Consider the following 23564-nt stretch of genomic DNA (forward strand, 5'->3'; position numbering starts at 1 on the left):
ACGGGACATTCCAGGATTGAATCAGAAACCAGGACGGCTTCTGTAAACCCAGGACTGTCCCTGGAAAATAGGGACACGGTTGGATCATGAACCTGGATTCAAATGCAACACTAAACCATAGTTTATCTCCTGGTAGCTCAGGAGTGAGGCAGCTGTCATCCCGCCCCCCGGTGCTTGCTCATGAATGGTAGGCCATAGTTTGGGCTCAACCAAGGCCTAACCCAGCTCTCACTTTCCATTCTGTTTGTTAGTAATCCTTAGCTATTGCCAGGCAGGAATCCGGAGAAGGGATGCTTTGGAAGTCAGAAAAAGGTGATGTGACTACACAGATGATTCAGCCAATGTGTTTAAAATGTACCCATCCCCTGTTGAAGTTTGCCTGACATTACTGTTTAGTTTCCAAAGCTGGGATTCCCCTGGAGACTGATTGAGAACCACCAGAGTGGTGTACAGTGGTACCTCAGGTTAAGTACTTAATTCGTTCCGGAGGTCCGTTCTTAACCTGAAACTGTTCTTAACCTGAAGCACCACTTTAGCTAATGGGGCCTCCTGCTGCTGCTGCACCGCCGGAGCACGATTTCTGTTCTCATCCTGAAGCAAAGTTCTTAACCTGAAGCACTATTTCTGGGTTATTGGAGTCTGTAACCTGAAGCTTATGTAACCTGAAGCGTATGTAACCTGAGGTACCACTGTACATTGGTACCTCGAGTTACAAACGCCTCAGGTTACAAACGCTTCAGGTTACAAACTCCGCTAACCTGGAAGTGTTACCTCGAGTTGAGAACTTTGTCCCAAGATGAGAACGTAAATCGTGTGCCGGTGGCGCAGAGGCCCCATTAGCGAAAACCCGCCTCTAGTTAAGAACAGTTTCAGGTTAAGAACGGAGCTCCGGAACGAATTACTTTTGTAACTAGAGGTACCACTGTATTTTGCAGGACTCAATTAATGTCATGCAGTAAGACTGAATATCCAGCAGAATTTGCTGGTTGAATTTCAGGAGGTCCTCATGCATTTGGGGGCTTGTACTGTGGCTCCCAGCTGGTTAGAAGCCACTGTGCAAAGCCACATACCTGCGTGGCTCTAGACTAGCCTTTTCCAACCTGGTGCCCTCCGGATGTTTTGGGCTACAACTTCCGTCAGACCCAGCCAGCACAGATGGGAGTTGTAGTCCAAAAGAGCTGGAAATCACCAGGTAGGCTGGTCTAGGATAGGGTTGCCGATGGAAATCCAGACAGGGAAGTTGCTGAGCTTTTTTTGGCCAAAGGTGTTGAGGATATTCGAGCTATTGTAATGGGAAACTGGCAAAAACGACACTGCAGACTTGGGTTGCCATATGTCTAGATTATCCCAGACATTTGCCAGTTTCCAACTGGACACTGCTGCTAACTGCAGTATTCTGGATATGTCCACGAAATTCCAGACGTATGGCAACTAGTGCTGCCATGAAATCATTGAGTGTTCTTAGGCAAGCTCACCTCTCTCTCTACCTTTGAGAGCCCAGATCTGTAAAATGGGGATAGTAACGGTGGACTCCACGGGAGGGTTGTGGTTAAGGCTACCAAAAGGATGCATAAAGCTGAAGTCTTTTCAGCACACTGGGAAAAGCACTGTACAAAGGTGCTATGTGTTGTGGTTATTTGTCAACACAATACCCTGCCTGTCCGTTCTCCCCCAACCCACATAACTCACAAGCAGAGAGCAGTTGCGAACGAGCACCGTTGCGGCTACAAGCGACTCGAGCAAGTGAGCCAGGTCACTTGCTGCAGAGGAAGTAAATAGAACAACACATTTGACTGAGGCACAGGTACAGCGCTATTACATACAGTGCACGGATCCCAACCCATGTTCGGCTTTTGGAGTGTAGGCAGCCACAAGACCAGACGGCGGGAAAGGCATAATTAGCAAGAGGCAATTCCAAGTCGGGCAGAGAAGGTCGTGCAAGCTTCTTACATGTGCAGATTCCACATCGTTTTGAGAGACGGAATTAGGTAGTCATATAAACATGGTGACACGCATGCACATCTGGGGAAAGGAGCTTGAACCCAGGATTCTATAGTCCACGCAGAGATGAGATCTGTGGTTCTGGAGCAGGGCCTTTTCAGCAGTGGCACCGTAAGTAGGGAACAGTCTCTCCACGAAGATCCACCAGGTGTCTTCTCTGTATACCTTTTCTCTTACTTTTCCTGTAATGTTTGCCACTGTTACGTTGGGCAGCGATAACGATTCTGATGCTGTTGCTTCGGGTTCCGCTGAGTGTGACCTGTTAACACTGTACATCACTTGGGGTTGGGTAAAGGGAAAAAAGCAATTGGTACGCTCTATAAAGAAATGAAGTGATGTCCATGGCCTCAACTCAAATAAGATTATGCGCTACACAGAGCCATAGCTACAGGAGGGCTAGCCAGGTTTTTTTTGCCCAGGGTCAAGCCTCCAGAGGGGAGCTTTTCAGGCTCTCAGTTTCTGTGTGTACGCAAATGTGTGGGTTTGCCAAACTGGGTCTTTGACCCGGGTGAAATAAAGCCTCGTTTCGCCCCTGGCTTGCACAGCTTTCTAGGTTAAATGCTTCCAGGTAGATAGGAGAGCTTGAAAAAAAGGGTTTTCTAGCAAAGACAGAAATACCAGAGACTCTAGATGTGGATTTGAAGATGATCTATATTTTCTAAAAATATAGATCCTAACGCCGGTTTCCCCCCTTTTGAACCATTCCCAGAAGATGAAGGTGGGGTGTGTGTGTGTGTGTGTGTGTGTGTGTGTGTGTGTGTGACTGATGGGTGAGTCATACCATAGCTGCCTTTCCTTAAAGAGGAAAGGTGGACAATCTAATGGGAGTGGGTTGTTGTTTTTTATGAATCTGAAGCTGGATCATCCCTCTATTAATCTAGGAGTTGGAGATGTGGATGAGAAGAGAAAAGAGAGAGGGGGGGTATGTACTCAGGGAGGGCATCGGTTTAGTGTGGAGGTATCAAAGAGTGGGTTGTGGATCTCCATCTCTCCACTCTGCAGAAAGAGAAGAAGAGGAATTGTTAATCAAAGCATTCTTGGAAAAGGAAAGGAACCAAATTCCCAGCGGCCAACCCACATGTGCAACAGAATCATATCCCCTCTGACCTCCGTGCCTGTCCTGGTATAATTCCTGTGCAGGTATGTAATATGAAGTCAAGTCTGAGTTTACAGCATCGGTTTCAGTCGCTGCGGACATGGTGCGTTTGGCTGGCAACTTGACCCTTCCTGACCCTTGCCCACCTTGGCTAATTGCAGCTAGCCAAAAGCGATTGGCTGAGTAGTTCCCGGAGATAATAAACGCCACGTCTCAAGAGGGTGAGGTCCTGGCCTACTTGAAAGAGGCAGCTGTGTGGCCACTTCTTAAGAAACCCACCCTGAATTCAGAAAATTGTAACAACCCTGTTCCAAATAGCCTGTTTTGGTTTTGTTTTTTTGCAGGTGAGGTGTTCAAGAAGATTGCGGGCGTCTGGCTCCAGGCACAATTGGAAGATAGATTATCTCTAGACATTTCAATTCAGGTTCAGGTCAAGGGGTGGCACCAAAACTGCCCTGTGCGTGACCTCTTGCACAAGAGAGATAGGCAGTGCAAGCATGATTGCTTTATCTTTGATCTCCTCTCTGAGGCCCAACCATGATCTCCTACTGGATCTGCTGTGTGGGTTGGAGCAGGGGGCGCAGTGGTCCCACTCCCATCTACAGTGGTGCCTCAGTTTACGAACTTAATCCGTTCCAGAAGTCCATTCTTAAAACAAAACTGTTCTTAAACCAAGGCACACTTTCCCTAATGAGGCCTCCCACCGCTGGTGCCCTTCCACTGTTCGGATTCTGTTCTTAGACCAAGGTAAAGTTCTCAAACCAAGACACTATTTCCGGTTTTGCGGAGTTTGTAAACCAAATTGTTCTTAAACCGGACTGTTCTTAAACCGAGGTACCACTGTACAGGATTGGTTTCAGAAAGTAACATTGGGAGTTTGCTGCTCAACCCTATTTAGCCTATTCTATAGGTAAAGGTAAAGGAACCCCTGACCGTTAGGTCCAGTCGCGGACGACTCTGGAGTTGCGGCGCTCATCTCGCTTTACTGGCCGAGGGAGCCGGCATACAACTTCTGGGTCATGTGGCCAGCATGACTGTTTCTGGCAAACCAGAGCAGCACACAGAAACACTGTTTACCTTCCCGCCGGAGTGGTACCTATTTATCTACTTGCACTGTGTACTTTTGAACTGCAAGGTAGGCAGGAGCAGGGACCGAGCAATGAGAGCTCTCCCCGTCGCGGGGATTCGAACCACCAACCTTCTGATCGGCAAGCCCTAGGCTTTGTGGTTTAACCCACAGCGCCACCCGCATCCCAGCCTATGCTATAGAGCTCTGCAAAGTTTCATCTTGCCCTCCACACTCTTTAACTGGGTGGGGAAACTGTGGCTCTGCAGATGTTCTTGGACTCCTGCCCCCTTCAGCCCCACTTAGCACAGTCAGGGATGAGGATATCTGAAGAGTCACAGTCTCCCCACTGCTGTGGGGTGCCACTGGCTCTGTTTCTCTTTGTCACCTGAGGCAAGTATTAAAATTTATGCCTGGATTCGGCAATGGGAGGGCCAATCAACCAAAACTGCATTCTGACAAAATGGAGGCACTGGGGGTAGGTAGTTCTCTTGTCCGGGAAATTGACATTTGACTAGTTGTAGGTAAGATTATGCACGCTCTGAAAGAGAGGGTATCGAACCAGCATCGCTGAAGTGCCTTTCACCGCCTTCAATAAATAAATCTTGCCTTGTTGATGTGATTCATGCCTCTGGTAACCTCCCAGCTAGATTACTGTAATGCGTTATACATGGGGCTGCCCTCAGAGATGACATGGAAGCTTCAGTTGGGGCAGAACTGCACTGCCAGAATTTCGACTGCTGCAGCCAAGGTATTTCACACCCACACTATACTAGATCGTTTCTTTCTCTTCTAGGCTGGATTATTTCTCTTTTTTCTCAGTGAAAAGGCGTAAGGGTATTCTGAGGACAGGTTCATGCACCAATGCAAAACACCCACCCACGGCCAGCCCGTCCGTGAAGCAGTCTGAAGCCAGCTGCTTCAGGGTGTCACCCTGAGAGGAAGAGGAGAAGCCATTGCCCAAAGAGGAGAAACAAGGAAGAGCTTGGTTTGGGGTGGGGGCATGAGCTGCACCTCCCCCTGCCTTGCCACCGGCAGCAGCAACACCACACCCTGTACGCCTCAAGCAGAGCTGGTACCCCCACTGCCACTTCCTCTCCTCACTGCTACATGACAGGTGCCCAGAGCCCAGCATTCACCTCTGCCAGGTACTTGCTGCCTCCTGCTCCTCAACCCCAGCAGCTGCAACAGCTTGCTCCTCTACTTCCCCTATGGCGGCCATCTTGCTTGCCTTCTTCTGGGCAACCCAGGGGTGAGTGTGTGTGGCGCTGTGGTCTAAACCACTGAGCCTCTTGGGCTTGCCGATCAGAAGGTCGGCGGTTCGAATCCCCGCAACGGAGTCAGCTCCCATTGTTCTGTCCCAGCTCCTGCCAACTTAGCAGTTCGAAAGCACACCAATGCAAGTAGATAAATAGGTACCGCTGCGTTGGGAAGGTAAACAGCATTTCTGTGCGCTCTGGTTTCCGTCACAGTGTACAGTTGCACCAGAAGTGGTTTAGTCGTGACACAGAAAGCTGTCTGTGGACAAACGCCGGCTCCGTCGGCCTGAAAGCAACAGTGGCGTTGCGTGGGGGGTGCAGGGGGGCCGGCCGCACCGGGCGCAACATCTGGGGGGGGCGCGCTCCACGGGTTAGGGGGCGCAAAATCCACGGGTTAGGGGGCGCAAATTACTTGCCTTGCCCCGGGTGCTGACAACCCACGCTACGCCACTGGAAAGCAAGATGAGCGCCCCAACCGCATAGTCACCTTTGACTGGACTTAACTGTCCAGGAGTCCTTTACCTTTACTTTTTTGGCCTTTTAAAGGACTGCCCCACTGCCACCAGGGTCCAGGAGCAGGCGACAGCAAGCTCCTGGCCAAGGTGAGTGTCCGGCAGAGGTGAGTATCAGGCGCCATGTGGCAGCAAGGAGCAGGAGGGCAGGGGTGGCGCCAGGGTTTTTGCCTCTGGCAGCAAAATTCCCTTCACACACCACACACAGAAGCATTCCAAATCACATAGGAAGGTCCCTTATATGGAGACAGATCATCTGTTCGTGTAGGCCAGGACTGCCAACACTGGCCTTACCTGGAGATGCCAAGAAACTGAACCTGGGACCTTGCCATACATACCGGCGCCAGTCCCGGACACTCGTACACGGTGTAATCTCCGTTCTCAGTCTCTGACTCTGTGGAGAGCTGCTCTACTGGTTTGGGGGCTTCTCTGCTGAAGGAAGGAGACAACAGTGTGAGATGAGGGACCTCAGGAGATTGAAACCCCTAGGCAGGCGTGTCCAAAAATCCGTTTCGGGGGCCTAATCCAGCCTGCTGGTCAGTTTAATCCGACCCCTGTGGCAGTTTATTTCCTGGGGTAAAATCCTAAAAAAAAAAAAAAAAAAAAACACCTCAGCAACTTCAATCCTAAAAGAAGCTCAACAATTCTGAAAAAAGGTCAACAACTTTGGTTGGCCCTCACGGCCCTTCACTTCATCAAATCTGGCCCTCTTTGAAAAAAGTTTGGACACCGACTATGCAGAATTAGATAAGATGACAAGAAGGATTCAAAACCTGCGGGACCAGAGATTCTCAGAAGACTGGAATAAATATGCGAACTATTTGAAAAGCAACTGTAATCAACAGATTACACTAGTAGGACTGCAAGAAGTTTTGTAAGGAGGAATATATGAAATATTGTAAGGAAGGCTATGATGAGAGAGTTAAAAGATAAGCTAATTAAAAGCAATAGTGAAATTAAGAAATGTAAATTAGGTGAAAAAAAAATTCAGATGTGGTTGACGGAAGTCCAAAAAATTGTATAAGATGTGACCTATGTTGAATGACTGTTGAAAATGATATATTAAAAAACTAATAAAAATATATATAAAAAAAGAAGGTTCCAGCCGCTTTCCAAAAATATATCCTCCCCACCCCTCGGCTCCTGGATTTACTCCTGTAGTGTGGCAGGAAAGGATGGGGTGGGAAGATTCAAGGACAATCAAAGAAACATTTAAAGATTTTGGCGTAGCGTAGTCTAGTGTAGGATTAGGTAAAGGGGTAAAGGGACCCCTGACCATTAGGTCCAGTCGTGCCCGACTCTGGGGTTGCGGCGCTCATCTCGCTTTATTGGCCGAGGGAGCCGGCGTACGGCTTCCAGGCCATGTGGCCAGCATGACTAAGCCGCTTCTGGCGAACCAGAGCAGCGCACGGAAATGCTGTTTACCTTCCCACCAGAGCGGTACCTATTTATCTACTTGCACTTTGACGTGCTTTCGAACTGCTAGGTTGGCAGGAGCAGGGACCGAGCAACGGGAGCTCACCCCGTCGTGGGGATTCGAACCGCTGACCTTCTGATCGGCAAGTCCTAGGCTCTGTGGTTTAACCCACAGCGCCACCCGCGTCCCAGTGTAGGATTAGGATCAGAAAAAAGAAAGACTTCTTTGTGTTGATGAGATCATAGAATGGTAGAATTGGAAGGACCCCAAGGATCAATTGCTTCAACTCCCTGTAATGCAGAAATATTTCGCCTAATGTGGGGCTCAAACCCACAACCTTGAGATTAAGAGTCTTGTGCTCTACCGACTGAGCTACCCCACAGGATACAAAGAAGTTCTCTGAGCAGCTGACAACATAAAATATACAATATCCAGTGTGATAAAAAGGAAAAATGACATCAGTTAAGCCTGGGAACAAATTAGGTAAAATTTGTAACTTATTTTAAAGACCATTGTAAACAGTTAAAATCGTTAGCAGGATTGGAATATCACTTGTAGTTTAAGGGTGAATTCCGGATCCAATGGAGAAGTAAAAGATTTGGACTACCATAAAAGATGCAGAAGGAAATGATAAATAACAGGACCCACAAAGGGGAGGATGGAAGTCCAGGAGATTCCTTGGGATCTTGTTTTATGTTTGATATATTTCTGTAAAATTCTAATTTGAATAACCAAATAAATAAATTGAAGAAGAAGAAGAAGAAGAAGAAGATTGGGAACAAATCGAAGGAAACAGAGATTAAAGTGGGGGAAACCCAACAAAGTTAAAACAGTTAAATCACTTTTAAAAAGTAATTTAAAAGACGGGGGAGAATAATCAGGACTATGCCTGTAGCCTGAGAAGACATTCAGTGTGAAATTTCTCCAGCCAGATGTTTCGAATGGCAACTTTCATCCGCCCCACCCAGCAAAACATCTGCAATGGCCCAGGCCGGGGGGGGGGGCTCTTCCAGCTGCTTTCAAGGGACTGAAAGTTTCACCAGAGAGCCTTTAAGCAGCCCCTTTCTGCTCTTAGTGACTGCTTAGCCCCCACCTTCCCACTCCCACGGAGAGATGTGGAAAAGAGCACACTTACTCCTGACTGGTTGTGGTGAGAAGCTTCTTCTGATGTTGATAGTGGTGAACTTGGCACGACTGAGCTAGTCGGGAGTCCATGTACTAGAGGAGATCAGAGAGAACGTAAGAATAGCCCGGCCTGGACCAAAACAAAGGCTTACTTAGCACAGCTTCCCATTTCCGAGCACAATTCAAAGTGTTGGTGTTGACCTTTAAAGCCCTAAATGGCCTCGGTCCTATATACCCGAAGGAGCGTCTCCACTGCCATCATTCAACCCGGACACTGAGGTCCAGCGCCGAGGGCCTTCTGGCAGTTCCCTCACTACAAGAAGCGAGGTTACAGGGAACCAGGCAGACGTCTCGGTAGTGGCACCTGGCCTGTGGAACGCCCTCCCACCAGATGTCAAGGAAATAAACAACTATTTTACTTTTAAAAGACAACTGAAGGCGGCCCTGTTTAGGGGAGTTTTTGATGTCTGATGCTGTGTTGTTTTTACCCAGGCAGATGGGCGGGGGTATAAATAAATTATTATTATTATTATTATTATTATTATTATTATTATTATTTCCCAGAGTAGCTGAACTGATGCTGGGAACCTCACCGGCATATACTGCTCCAAATACGAGAAGTAATATATAGCTCTCATAGTGGTGAGTTAGTTGGTGGCCGCTGCATCTTGTGGCAGAGAGTTCCAAAGTTTAACTGGGTTTAAAGAATTGCAGACTTTCGCCTGCCCCTGATTCTCCCCATTGGATGTCCCCCTTGGGTTCTAAAGTGATGATCTGAGGGCTGTCAGGGGGGGCAGGGGGCTCCCAGCACCTCCCACCCCAAGTGAGCATTCAACCAATGGCAAAGTCACATACTGCGCTGGGCTGATGATATCGGTATTGGTTCCCCCGGCTGCCTGCATATGCCATCTTCTGAGTCAAATGTACTTCCTTCTGTAGCCTGGAAATGAATCGTATGATGTTTTTTTACGGATGGCAAGCAAACAACCCCACAGTCTGCAATTTGTTTACAGCATCACCACAAAAGCTCTCGTGAGAACAGCCTCCCTGCATCGTTTTCATATTCCTGCTTTTTAAACCTGGGCAGGCCACATTTCCTTCTGTGTTGCGTGGGGTGGCAGGGAGATATTTCGCTTGCAGCATATGGGCCTTTTGCAATCAAGAGTACGATTTTAAGAAAGAGTGCCCTGGGGCATGTGCAGAGTGAAAGAAATGGCCGATATCGTTCGCAAAAAGAAAAAAAGACTTCTAGATATCGTGTGTGACCCCCCTGCCCCAAGGTGGAGTGATGGCTAGACCACTGCTCTTTGGCTAGGTAAAGGTAAAGGGACCCCTGACCATTAGGTCCAGTCGTGACCAACTCTGGGGTTGCGGTGCTCATCTCGCTTTACTGGCCGAGGGAACCGGCGTACAGCTTCTGGGTCATGTGGCCAGCATGACTAAGCCGCTTCTGGCGAACCAGAGCAGCGCACGGAAATGCTGTTTACCTTCCCGCCAGAGCGGTACCTATTTATCTATTTGCACTTTGATGTGCTTTTGAACTGCTAGGTTGGCAGGAGCAGGGACCGAGCAATGGGAGCTCACCCCGTCACAGGGATTCAAACCACCAACCTTCTGATTGGCAAGTCCTAGGCTCTGTGGTTTAACCCACAGCGCCACCCGCGTCCCTTGCTCTTTGGCTAGAAAGACGTAAATTCAAATCCCCACTCAGTTGTAGAATCATAGAATTGTTGAGGTGGAAGGGACCCCAGAGATCCTCTAGCCGAACCCCCTAAAATGGCCAACCACATGAAGGTTCTAATCTACCTCAAAGGGTCCTTACTAGGATAATCTGGGGGTAGGGTGGGGGAGACAATGTATGCAACCCTGACAGGTAGGACAATTAAAAAACATAATAATTAAAAACATTTGAAGAAGCAAGCTCTGATAAGGCTACCTTCCTCCCTCTCTCTTCTGGCCTTTTGTTGCTGCACACATTTTCTCTGTTGCTTCATCTCTTTCACAAAACCTTTTGTCTCAAAACTGTTTCGTCATCCCCTATGGAAGCCAACCCTACGTAACTGTGTTTTCACCTATCTAATCTCATTCCCTTTATTTCAAACGCTCAATGTTGTGAGTGCTGGTGGCTATCTAGCAAAAAAACACCCCCAAAGCAACTGTATCTCAAGGTGCTGCAAAAAAAAAAAACACTGGAGAATTTGGTTTTCAAAACAGTCTAGCTTGTTTGGGTCAATTATTATTCAAAGGAGCTATAACAACAAAGGCAATCCCTCACTTGAACGTTCAACATTTAAAAACAAATGCAATTAATTATGTACAAACTGCATATAAACTTGTGTATACTTATTCAAACTGAAAAAAGCACACAGCCTGCAGAGATCTCAGTTAGACATTATCTCCCATTCACATTAATAGGCAAATGGAATTATGGTCAGAAGTTAACAAATTATAGATTTTCTACAAAATCATACTTGGGCATTGTTGATACTGAAGGACCACACATATCTGCTATTTGGGTCCCTGAAGCACAGATTCACACAAAGCGGCAAAACGCTCTTGCAGGTTATTAACAGGATTTTTATTTGAAGTGCATATGCACAACAAAGGCACAGGGCGATCAGTATGCAACCTGTACACAGTAGTCAGGGTGCGCCCCTTTATATAGATTTGCAAAATAGAATACCACCTGATCTCTTGTAGGTCACCTGATTTCTTGTAAACCACCTGATTTCTGGGAAATCGAAACTTATAATAAGTACCTATATTACCATATAAGGTCTTGGTCTTTTCTCCCTCCTTCCTGCAACCTCCCTCATCCTGGTATGACAATAAATCCTTGTTCTTTATCTCTATCTGCCTAAGCTAGACATTCCGAGGGGCCCCATTTGCAATGTAACATTTAAGCATGTCCTTCAATAATAGAACAATTATATTGTAATATGCTCCTTCAATACGTGATAAGAAATTAAGGACTTGCATTATGTCCTAGCAAAAAATGGCATTGCTCATGCACAATAGGAATGTATCAGCAGAGTTGGGGGAGTCCCAAGATTTGGAAGAGTTCAAAATACATTTGAAGGGAGGGGGGGAATGTAATTGTGATGATGGGAACCTGACAACTCTAATGTTTATGGAACGTGCACCATTTTCACAGAATACTGGATGTTGAGCTGCATACAAACCATAAATTTAAAGTGCATTGCTTCTCCCCAGAGAGAATCCTGGGAATTTCAGTTCACCCCTGGCAGGGCTAAAAATTCCCCGCGCCATTGAGAAACTGTGGTTCCCAAAATTCTTTGGGGGGAAATCACGTGCTTCAAATGTGTGGGGCAGGATTCGAATAAGTTGCTTTGTTTGTGGAACTAGCTTGGCTTGTGTAACAGGACTCCCCCACCTACCGCACCCCCCAGTTGTGCTCTGGAGGGTTCGGGGAGATCCCAGAACAGGTTTAGGAGGTCCGGGGCGGGGGAGGGGGAGAGAGAGAGGAGGGACTGTCCCATTGTGGAAGCCAACCTCATTCCTTGCACTATGTTGAATTCCACCTGCAGTGTGTACTGCTGGGGAAAAGAATGTGAAACCAGGGGCGAGGGAGCAGCTGGAATCCTGAACAAAAGGCTCTCTGTGCTGCAACGTTTTGTTGCAGGCCTCACTCCTTTCTCTTGTTTTTGCTTCTCTCTTTCGCATGCTGACTTTGTCCCTGAATGAATTTAGATTTTAATCTCACTGGGGGCAACGACTGGTCTTTTGGCTTGCGGAACTTCGTAAAGTACCAATGACATTGTTGTGCTAACATCATCATCATCATCATCATCACCATCATAGCAAATATGGGGGAAGGACATTTCTTACCTGTACCAGCACATAGCAGCAACTACCAGTCCGGAAACCCCTGTCACTGTGCACATCACCACGAGAGCTGTAAGGACCACAGTTAACACTTTGAGTGTCAGATATAAAGGAACACCTCTAGAAACAAACACATAAGGATGGAAGAGGAGCCTACAGGATCAGACCACTGGCCCATCTGATCCACAGTCCTGTTCTCACAGCGGCCAGCTGCAAACAGGAGACCTAAGCACAACAGAACTCTCCCTTCCTGCGATTTCCAGCTACAGCGGTACCTTGGTTCTCAAACGGCTTAGTTGTCGAGCAAATCGGCTCCCAAATGCCGCAAACCGGGCAGTAAGTGTTCTGGTTTGCAAACGTTTTTCGGAAGCTGAATGTCCAACGCAGCTTCCGCTTGAGTGCAGGAAGTTCTTGCAGCCAATCGGACGCCGCGCCTTGGTTTTCGAACGGTTTTGGGAGTCGAACGGACTCCCGGAACAGATTAAATTTGAGAACCAAGGGACCACTGTACTGGTATTCAGAAGCATCCAACCTCCCAATGGTGGACTATAATGGTTGTAGCCAGGATTTTTGTTGGGGGTGGGACAGAACTGGCAAGATTGATAAGTTAGTTAAGTATTTTTATTGCTTTGCTTGATCTAGGGGGGCAGCTGCTATGCCCATGATCTTTTCCCAGGTGGACGAGCCCCATCTGCCCCCTCTAGTGTGGTGTAGTGGTGTAGTGGTGTAGTGGTTAAGAGCGGTGGACTCGTAATCTGGTGAACTGGGTTCGCGTCTCCGCTCCTCCACATGCAGCTGCTGGGTGACCTTGGGCCAGTCACACTTCTCTGAAGTCTCTCAGCCCCACTCACCTCACAGAGTGTTTGTTGTGGGGGAGGAAGGGAAAGGAGAATGTTAGCCGCTTTGAGATTCCTTAGGGTAGTGATAAAGCGGGATATCAAATCCAAACCCCTTCTTCTCCTCTACAGCATGTGCAGAAACCGCCTTCTTGACTGGTTGACCCACAATTGGTCTCATTCACTCAGTCCACCGAAACCTGTCTTTGCATGCAGGGGAGGATCCTAACTCACTGAGGGTTTGAGACCCCTCGGCTCCCCTCACCTGGTTTAGCCAGATTCAGGTAGGTAGCCATGTTGGTCTGACGCAGTCGAAATAAATAAAAAAAATTGTCCAGTAGCACCTTAGAGACCAACTAAGTATGTTCTGGGTATAAGCTTTCATGTGCATGCACACTTCTTCAGATACAGTGGTACCTCGGGTTACAGACACTTCAGGTCACAGACTCCGCTAACCCAGGAATAGTACCTCAGGTTAACAACTTTGCTTCAGGATGAGAAAAGAAATCACGCAGCGGCGGCAGGAGGCCCCATTAGCTAAAGTGGTACCTCAGGTTAAGAACAGTTTCAGGTTAAGAACGGACCTCCAGAACGAATTAAGTTCTTAACCCAAGGTACCACTGTACTGGTTTAGCCAGCCACTCAAAGCCGTTCCCAGGTGTGTCTGCTGTCACATGCTGGCAGCTTCTAGGAGCCGCAGGTGACAGCTGAGTGCAGGGTGTGGACCAAAGGTGGACAAACCACCCCAGAAGAAGCATGATGTACCCCCCAACAGAGGTGCAACCCCTCCTCTAACACCCCATGCACCCCAGTGATATCATCTAACCCTCTATTAAAGCCATCCATTCGCCACACCCCACATTCCCCTCTTCAAGCAGCCCGGTCCCTGTGTCTCCCTTGCCCCCCCCCCAATCTTGGCAGAATCGCTCCTACTCACTAAGCGACACCGCTTTGTTCAGACTTGTAGCCGGAGGCCGGGACCTTTGCTTGAAATCCACTTTCACTCTTGTGGGGGGCGTGGTGGCTGAGACTGGGGTGTCTTCATACGACTCGGAAGAAGCTGGGCTGCCGCTCACGGAGTAGGAGGCGTTTGGGGGGAAAGAGGTGGGGAAGGAAGTGGGGGAGCTGGGTGGCTCAAATCCCTCCATGCTGCCTGAAAAGCAAAGTGTCAATATAAATAAAGTCTTCTTATCTACGGAGCTCTCGTCCCAATTTGCTTGCACAAAGCTTATGTGGAGGTTAGACAATGAGTTGCATTTATACAATCATAAACCTGGAAGAGACCACAAGGTTCGTTCTAGTCCACCCCACTACAATGCTGGAATCTTTTGCCCAATTCAGGACTCGAACCCACAACCCTGAGATTAAGAGTCTCATGCTCAACCGACTGAGCTATGAGAGTTTGTTTGCCTCAGATTGGACCTAACAGAGGAGTTGAGCCTAGGGGTTGTATTCAACCTGGTGCTCATTAGATTGTGCCAAGCATTTCTGCTCATCAACAGAACAATCTCTCCTCTCCTCCACCCATATTCTGTTCTGGGGGTTCTCCTGAGCTGCCCCCCCCCCGGGAGCAGATTTGAGGAGGGTGTAGTGATGCACAAATGAGGAGGGGAGGAAGTTCCCATGCACTAAGTCTGGTCTTTATCAAGTACAGTGGTACCTTAGGTTACATACGCTTCAGGTTACATATGCTTCAGGTTACAGACTCCGCTAACCCAGAAATAGTGCTTCAGGTTAAGAACTTTGCTTCAGGATGAGAACAGAAATCGTGCTCCGGCGGCGTGGCAGCAGCAGGAGGCCCCATTAGCTAAAGTGGTGCTTCAGGTTAAGAACAGTTTCAGGTTAAGAACAGACCTCCGGAATGAATTAAGTACTTAACCTGAGGTACCACTGTATTCATTCTGATTAGTTTGCAAGAGAGGTTATTCAATATTGTGAGCAGTCATCCAGTATTCCTGTTTATTTACCTGCACCTTCCCGTTAATTATTTGCTCATCCCAGATTTTTCAGTGCGCCGTCCCTTTCCAAACCACTCGAAGTCTGATGTTGTTGTTTTAAGGGGCTACCTTTGAAGGTGACCCGGAAACTGCAATTAATCCAGAATGCGGCAGCTAGACTGGTGACTGGGAGCAGCCGCTGAGACCACATAACATAATGAGAGATCTGCATTGGCTCCCAGTACGTTTCTGAGCACAATTCAAAGTGTTGATGCTGACCTTTAAAGCCCTAAACGGCCTTGGCCCAGTATAGCTGAAGGAGCATCTCCACCCCCATCATTCAGCCCGGACACTGAGATCTAGCTCTGAGAGCCTTTTGGCGGTTCCCTCATTGCGAGAATCCAAGTTACAGGGAACCAGACAGAGGGCCTTCTCGGTAGTGGCGCCCGCCCTGTGGAACGCCCTCCCTTCAGATGTGAAGGAAATAAGCAGCTATCCTATCTTCAAAAGACATCTGAAGGCAGCCCTGTTCAGGGAAGTTTTTAATATTTAATGCTGTATTATTTTAATCACTTGATTGGGAGCCGCCCAGAGTGGCTGGGGAAACTCAGCCAGATGGGCGGGGTATAAATAAATTATTATTATTATTATTATTATTATTATTATTATTATTATTATTATTATTTGGATAGGTTACAGTAGGACGACAGAAGCTCTTCAGATGCATAAACCTAGACTTCTACTACGTACTTGCACCCAGCAAATAGTGACAGTCTGGAGGCACCTTAAGTTAGTTGGAAATTCTTTTACCTTACTCCCTGCATTATATCACCCCCTAGTGGAACAGCTGAAAAGGCTCCCTGAGACACTTCTGCTGAAGAGCATGGTCAACATGCTTCGAATAAATCAGCAAGAAACCAGTTACTACACCCAATATGTTTCGAATGAGGTTCTTCTTCAGGGAAACCCTTCAGAACAACCAATCTGAATCTCCAGGAGAAACCCACCATCAAAGGTAAGGAGATGTGGTCCAGGGAGCTATCAAAAAGGGACTGATGGGAAAACCTAACAGTGGGATAACCACCTGGGCTGTTTTTGTGTTGTATTCTCAGCCCCTTAAGTTTAAATAAATATGACAGTCATAGTTTCTAGCCCTCAGGACAACACTAGCAGTAAGTTAATCAGTGACCTTCCCAGATGTTCATGGACTCCAGCTCCCATCAGCACAGCCAGTGGGTCTGGAATGCTGGGAGTGAGCTTGATGGACCAATCATCTAACTTGGTATAAGGCAGCTCCCTATGTATGCTGGGAAAAGAGGTGCGTTTGTTGGCTTCGCCTACCAGGCCAAGTGGTCTCCATGTCTGGTGGCTTCAGCCCTTTCTCATGCTTGGCCAGGAGGGAAAGGATGAGAGCGAGCAGGTCTTTGGGCTTCTTCTGGCCTTTTGTTTTGCTTTCTGAAAAAAGAGAGAAGGTGTTGAGAGAGAAAATCAGGCCTTTAGTCACAGTCTGCACGACGGGGTGAGCTCCCGTTGCTCCGTCCCAGCTCCTGCCAACCTAGCAGTTCGAAAGCACACCAGTGCAAGTAGATAAATAGGTACCGCTCCGGTGGGAAGGTAAACGGCATTTCCGTGCGCTCTGGTTTCCGTCATGGTGTTCCATTGCATCAGAAGTGGTTTAATGGTGGCCACATAACCCGGAAAGCTGTCTGCGGACAAACGCCAGCTCCCTCAGCCTGAACGCAAGATGAGCGCCGCACCCCATAGTTGCCTTTGACTGGACTTAACCGTCCAGGGGTCCTTTACCTTTACCTTTTTTACAGATCCCCTCTCTGCTCCCAGTCTTCTCAGCCATTCAGCTGTCCCTCTAAAGCCCTTGGACTCTTCCCCAGGTCCCTCCCCCCTCCCCACAGACCTCACCCTGCTTAGGAGCCTTCTTCTGCACGCAGTTTCCACTAGAGTCCTCCTCATAGTTGGGGAAGCAAGGGCCACAGGTAGGTGCTCCTTCTGGCCCACAGCCCAGACGTTGACGGAGCAGACAGTTGACTTTGTACTTGGCTGGGCAGAGGGGGTCTGGAAAATAAATAAATGTTATGGCTTTCTGGAAAAAGTTGCAACAGGGGCGCCCAGATGCAGCAACCAGCATTGTTCATGCGTAGAAGTTTTATCACATCCCTGTGGACAAAGATCCTCTCTTGGTATTTTTTCATTTCAATGTGCAAAAGTGTAAGCGTAGTCAGAAAACAGGACTGCCACCTTCTTTTTCCTCACCCAGGGCTCCTACGGGCTTCACAAAAGCAGGGATCAAACAGGTAGAGAGCATTTACCATCTCAGTATCTCTATATGGGGATGAACTGCACCTGTTGAACAGAGCTGTTAATCACAGAGCTGTTAATCTCTGAAGGAAACAAAACAAGGGAAGAGTCAACTTTTTTCTCTCCAAAGGGGTGGGTATACGAAGCAGGGAGGGCTAGCAGTTTGGGGAAATTGTATACAGCTGGCAACCAGGACGTCTTTGTCCTTTGACAACATTTCAGTCTCCAGGGTCGTGTCAATGAAGGTGAAAAGCAAGATGTTCAAAGTTATCCAAAAAGGGGGAACGGGTCTAGCGCTTTAGACAAGAGAACAGAATTCTGGGTGAAAAGTAGTCAGGAATTAATCTGAGCCTGGGCTTTGATGCCAGGATTTGTTTTTGGAACGCGTGTGTAACAATCAGGGCAAGAGCATGTACAGAGTGCTGCCACGCTCATTTCACCCAGCCCCGGACCAATTTGGCATTTAGCTGAAAGGGGCTTCAGGTCCAATGGGATGGATGATAAACAGGCAGCACCAATAAGTTCGTAGAGCAAAGGGTCCAGAAAAGGCTGGTGCCGAGACTCCCGGGTTCCCTAGCACCAGAGCCGGGTCTGCGCTCTAGGGGACCTCGCGTATTATGCCTTCCCATTCAACCTCCGGCCCCCTTTTATCTCCTTTATTGTTCTCCTGCCCCCCCCGCCCCCATTTTTTCCTCCGCTCTAATGGGCTGGATATTTATCCCCCTTTTTTGTTCCCCTCCTCCTTTCCCACATCTGCCCCTTTCTTCTCCTGTTTTCACCTGTCACTCACATCCATTTCTGCTCCCATTCCCTCCCGCCCCCCCGCTACCCCCACGATTCTGCATCCTTCCCCCCCCCCAACCCCCCCAGCCAGGTGCCCCCCTCACCTGCTTCCCAGTTGGCCCCCGTAGCTATCAGGGCGGCGAAGAACCCCAGCCATCGTATCGCTTTGCCCTGCATCTCCTTTCAAGATGAATCAGGGTGGGTGGGGTGAGCTAAGCCTTCCCCCCACCCCCAAACCAGTTATCGCAGGGGGCTGTCCCCCCCTTTGCAGCTGCTGGCATGAAGTCGGATCCGTGAGAAGACCTGGCGCTGGCCGGGAGAGGGACTGCGGATCTTTATGAATGAACTAAGGATGGGAGGGTGTAAGGAGGGGGGTGCGTGGGGCGGGGGGGGGGCGGAAGAGAGAGAAAGGCAGGAATGGAGAATTAGATAGGTGGAAGGAAAATGCTGAGGGCTTGTCAAGTTGGGGGAGAAATGGGGGACAGACTTATTGACGGATGGATTGACAGGTTGATTGGAGACAGAGATGGAGCCTTGCATAGCAAATATAATGGATATGAGTCAATGAAAGTACAGATGGGCATTTAGAGATTAGGTAAGTCGCAAGCCCACAGCTGGGAGACGGAGGTGGTGTTTTGCTCCCCTTGTACATTTTGGCACACATACCATGGAAAAAAATTATGTATAATCGCTTTCAAGAATCCTGAGGCCGCTCTCCCAGCTTTTTAGTCTAATATTTTGGAAGAGTGGTAATGTTTACTTGTTTAATTTCTCGCAATTACATCCCACCTTTTGTCCAGGGAGCTCAAGGTGGGATACATGGCTTTCCCCTCTCCTCATTTAACCCCCACAACAACCCTGTGAGGTAGGTCAGGCTGAGAGGCTGTGGCTGACGCAAGGTCACCCATTGAGCTTCATGGCTGAACAGGCATTTGAACCCAGGTCGCCCAGGTCCTAATCACTACGCCACACTGGCTCTAACATAATGGATTTCTTAATCTAAAATTTTAGGGATAGGACTGTACACTTTTTTTGGCGTTTGTTCTTTAAGAAACATAAACAGTGGCGTAGCGTGGGTTGTCAGCACCCGGGGCAAGGCAAGTAATTTACGCCCCCTAACCCGTGGATTTGCGCCCCCTAACCCGTGGATTTGTGCCCCCTAACCTGTGGATTTGCCCTAACCCCAGATGTTGCGCCCGGTGCGGCCGGCCCCCCTGCACCCCCCACGCTACGCCACTGAACATAAAGATTAGTTTCCTTTCCCCACCCTAAAAGTTTAAGATAATATTTGCAAAGCCTTACGATACGATAATCTTTATTGTCATTGTCCCACACAGAACAACGAAATTGAAAAAAAAAAAATCTACATAAGACATTCAAAACCAACAAGCCTGCTATCCCAGCTATCCCAACCTGGTTATGCCAACCTTTGCATAAGGATATTGCTTTAAACACAAAACATGAACTTAATAGTGACGGCAGATGCACACACAAGCAGGCATCCCTGTGTGATTCATTCAGTGATTTCTTAATGCAGTTTGATACAAAACATATTGCATTTCTGGAACTAAATGCTCAAACAATGACGTGTTTATGTTCCACGAGGTTGCTCCTCCCAAGAAAAGTGTGTACTGTATATGGTTCCAGCTTGGTGGTGGAATTTTATACATGCCTATTCAGAAGTAAGCCCCACTGAATTGTAGAGTTGGAAAGGACTGCACTGGTCATCTATCCAACCCCCTTCAACGCATGAATCTTTTGGCCAACATGGGGCTTGAACCCAGTACCCTGAGATTAAGAGTCTCATGCTCCACCAACTGAGCTATCCAGGATTTACTTCCAGGTAGATGTGTGTCTAGGACTGCAGCTAAAGCATAGCAGCATGCGTTGACATTATTGCTTCTGATTCTGCGATGAATCACCCAACATCCATTCATGCCTGCAGCAAGAATCCCAGATTTATGAAGGAGCAATTTCCTGGCGTTCAGATTTCCAAGACCACCCTCCATCTCTTCATTATCAGCAAGTCTCTAAAAAGAAACAAAAACACTTTACATACACAAATTTATTTATAAGGTATAAGGAGGCAGAACTTGGAGTGAACACTCCAGGACACCTGGAAAACGAAAGGAAGGAAGACCCCAGAATTGTTGAGCTTTTTATTTTCAACACACACACACACACACACAGCCCACCACCAGAAGAAGGCACAACCTTTTGGAAATCCCCCCCTCCCCCATAATGCCCAGGAAAATCTATGAGGCAGGTCAGGCTGAGAGGCTGTGATTGGCACATTGACAGCCATTGAGCTTCATTGGCCAAGTGGGGATTCAAACCCTAGTCTTGACACCCTAACCCATGGGTAGGCAAACTAAGGCCCGGGGGCTGGATCCGGCCCAATCGCCTTCTAAATCCAGCCCACGGACGGTCCGGGAATCAGCGTGTTTGCACATGAGTAGAATGTGTCCTTTTATTTAAACTGCATCTCTGGGTTATTTGTGGGGCATAGGAATTGGTTCATTTCCCCCCCTTCAAAATATAGTCCAGCCCCCCACAAGGTCTGAGGGACAGTGGACCGGCCCCCTGCTGAAAAAATTTGCTTGCCCCTGCCCTAACCACTACACCACATTGCCTCAAGTGAGCTAACCACTTCCCACCTATCAACAATTTAATATGTTGATGTTGTTTATTATGGCTTATTTTTTTTTTATGTAAGTCACTTAGAAACATTTGTATTCTGAAAGCTGGGATACAAATAATGATAAAAAAAATCAACTGTGGGAAGTAACAGGTTTATGGCGCCTAAGATTTGAGAGCATTTGCTGTTTCACTGTCCGCTCAAGGGTAAAATCCAAGCCAGGTCAACAAGGTTACTAGGAGTCTCCATGGAGACACATCTATCCACAGCGAGCAGATGCAGGTAAATACATTTTCTAGAGATGACCTCGTTTCCCACAAAGTACCCAGGAATCCTGGCTCTTTTTTTTGGAATATAGAAAACGCCTCTGGAAGAACTCAAGAGTCCCCAGTTAGTCTGGCCACCTCTTTTCCAGCAAGTTGCCTATGTGTGACAGGTAGAAATCAAACAGGTGCATCTTATCCCAGCACAGAGTTGTGCCAATGGAAGGAAAGCTTCACCTGTTGAATTTCTGAATTGTAATGCAAATCTTCTGGCACGGGTCCCTGCAGGAAGGAGGAGGGAAACAGCTAGCAACTCCCCAAGCCCTTTCCTTGGTTAGTGAGGCCTAGCGCAGCCATCTCCTCTTTACTTCCACGCCAATGGTTGCCATAGTAACCGCCTCTCCTGGTTGCCATACTGTAAATTCCTCCAGCTTGGACTCTTGCGGTTGTCATGGCAATGGGATGGCAAGGTGTGGGGAGGGAGGGGAACAGGGCTTCCTCCTAAAAGGATGATGCAACCTATTGATGGATTAATGGGGATGAGAAACCACGAATAACAAAAGTTCCAGTAGGGAATATTAGCAGGAATGGGAGGAGAGCAAATGCAAATTGCGGGATATTTTTTTGCTCGTTTGTTTGTTTCATTTATTAATCTCTTCCCAGGAAACGTTCCAAAGCAATTTAACAATAAATAAATGAAAACTAAAAAAAAAAAAAAAAAAAGCATACAATGAAAACATTTTCAAATCTGATACAGATACAGACCAGAATAAAAATCGCCACTTATCAGGCTTGTTGGAAAAGGAATATCTGTTGAAACTGAAACAAAACAAAACACCACACTAGTCAAAACAGTATTTGCCAGATATCTAACTGGAAGGGATGTTCATAGATGCTGCTTCACTTAAAGGCTCAATTGAACAGGAGCACCTGAGCGCAGTGATTGTTTGGGTGCATAAAGGATGAGACAATCTTTCAGGTATCCTGGCTCCAAACTGTATAGGGCTTTGTAAACCAGTACCCAATGCTGTATTTAGAGTTGTGCAGGCAGTTCCCACACTTTATTCCATGTCCCCAATGATTCCTTCCTTACCTATTCATGTTCAAGCTTTATTTCACACAACATAAAAGCCACTTCAGAAAATCTAGTGAAAGTTTAGTGCCCTTTCCCCTGCTCATTGTTTCCGGAATAAAATCAATTTGCAATCCTGTTAACCTGGAAAATGGTGGGGATTTAGCAGTGCAATTTTCCTGGCATTTTTGAGTGTAATCATGCAAAATATTGAACCTGAATTTTATATATATATATATATATATATCAATATCACACACACACACACACACACACACACTCATACTAAGCTGCTGAAATCTCTTCTATTATTTGTTGTTGTTTAGTCGTTTAGTCGTGTCCGACTCTTCATGACCCCATGGGCCAGAGCACGCCAGGCACTCCTGTCTTCCACTGCCTCCAGCAGTTTCGTCAAACTCATGCTGGTAGCTTTGAGAGCACTGTCCAACCATCTCATCCTCTATTGTCCCCTTCTCCTTGTGCCCTCCATCTTTCCCAACATCAGGGTCTTTTCCAGGGAGTCTTCTCTTCTCATGAGGTGGCCAAAGTATTGGAGCCTCAGCTTCACGATCTGTCCTTCCAGTGAGCACTCAGGGCTGATTTCCTTCAGAATGGATAGGTTTGATCTTCTTGCAGTCCATGGGACTCTCAAGAGTCTCCTCCAGCACCATAATTCAAAAGCATCAATTCTTTGGCGATCAGCCTTCTTTATGGTCCAGCTCTCACTTTCATACATCACTACTGGGAAAACCATAGCTTAAACTATACAGACCTTTGTTGGCAAGGTGATGTCTCTGCTTTTTAAGATGCTGTCTAGGTTTGTCATTGCTTTTCTCCCAAGAAGCAGGCGTCTTTTAATTTCGTGGCTGCTGTCACCATCTGCATTGATCATGGAGCCCAAGAAAGCAAAATCTCTCACTGCCTCCATTTCTTCCCCTTCTATTTGCCAGGAGGTGATGGGGCCAGTGGCCATGATCTTTGTTTTTTGATGTTGAGCTTCAAACCATATTTTGCGCTCTCCTCTTTCATCCTCATTAAAAGGTTCTTTAATTCCTCCTCACTTTACATTTAAGTAAATGTAAATGCTGGGATTCTGAATAGAACTCTTTAAGCTAGATGCATAACAGTTTGGCTTCAAAAAAAAAAACCAAAAACCAATCAGTTCCAAACTCTGTGTACAGATATATTTTTGAACTACAATAGCTGATATGGCTTTGAAAGAATTCCTTTACACGTGGCCTGTGAGAAATTCTTTACAAAGCCTTTCACGTAGAGCTATATGGGTGAAGGTCTTCCGACTGGGACAAGATTTTAATGGCATAAATGAATAAAGCTGTTCTTCTGAATAAAAGATAATCTAACCCTGTTGATGTTTTGTGAATTGCTATAGGGAGTTGCTC

General features: G+C 47.3%; 1 protein-coding gene across 3 annotated transcripts; it reads right to left on the bottom strand.

Annotated features, from left to right (window-relative positions):
- Positions 1 to 728: 728 nt before the first annotated feature.
- On the bottom strand, positions 729 to 18556 carry LOC114591997 (neural proliferation differentiation and control protein 1-like). 3 transcript variants are annotated; one of them, XM_028719791.2, is made up of 9 exons: positions 18296 to 18553; positions 17013 to 17165; positions 16437 to 16550; positions 14096 to 14311; positions 12326 to 12392; positions 9332 to 9416; positions 8487 to 8569; positions 6273 to 6363; positions 730 to 2997 (listed from the first exon to the last, which is right to left on the bottom strand). In XM_028719791.2, exons 1-9 carry the CDS (start codon positions 18366 to 18368, stop codon positions 2932 to 2934), a joined length of 948 nt encoding a protein of 315 aa, XP_028575624.2. In that variant the 5' UTR covers positions 18369 to 18553; the 3' UTR covers positions 730 to 2931. The 3 variants fall into 3 exon arrangements, with proteins under 3 accessions (XP_028575625.2, XP_028575624.2, XP_028575623.2); XM_028719790.2 differs by having other exon boundaries at positions 732 to 2997; positions 6273 to 6366; positions 18296 to 18550; XM_028719792.2 differs by lacking the exon at positions 6273 to 6363 and having other exon boundaries at positions 729 to 2997; positions 18296 to 18556.
- Positions 18557 to 23564: the final 5008 nt, after the last annotated feature.

This window comes from Podarcis muralis, chromosome 2, assembly GCF_964188315.1.
Source record: "Podarcis muralis chromosome 2, rPodMur119.hap1.1, whole genome shotgun sequence".
Classification (NCBI taxonomy): Eukaryota; Metazoa; Chordata; class Lepidosauria; order Squamata; family Lacertidae; genus Podarcis; species Podarcis muralis.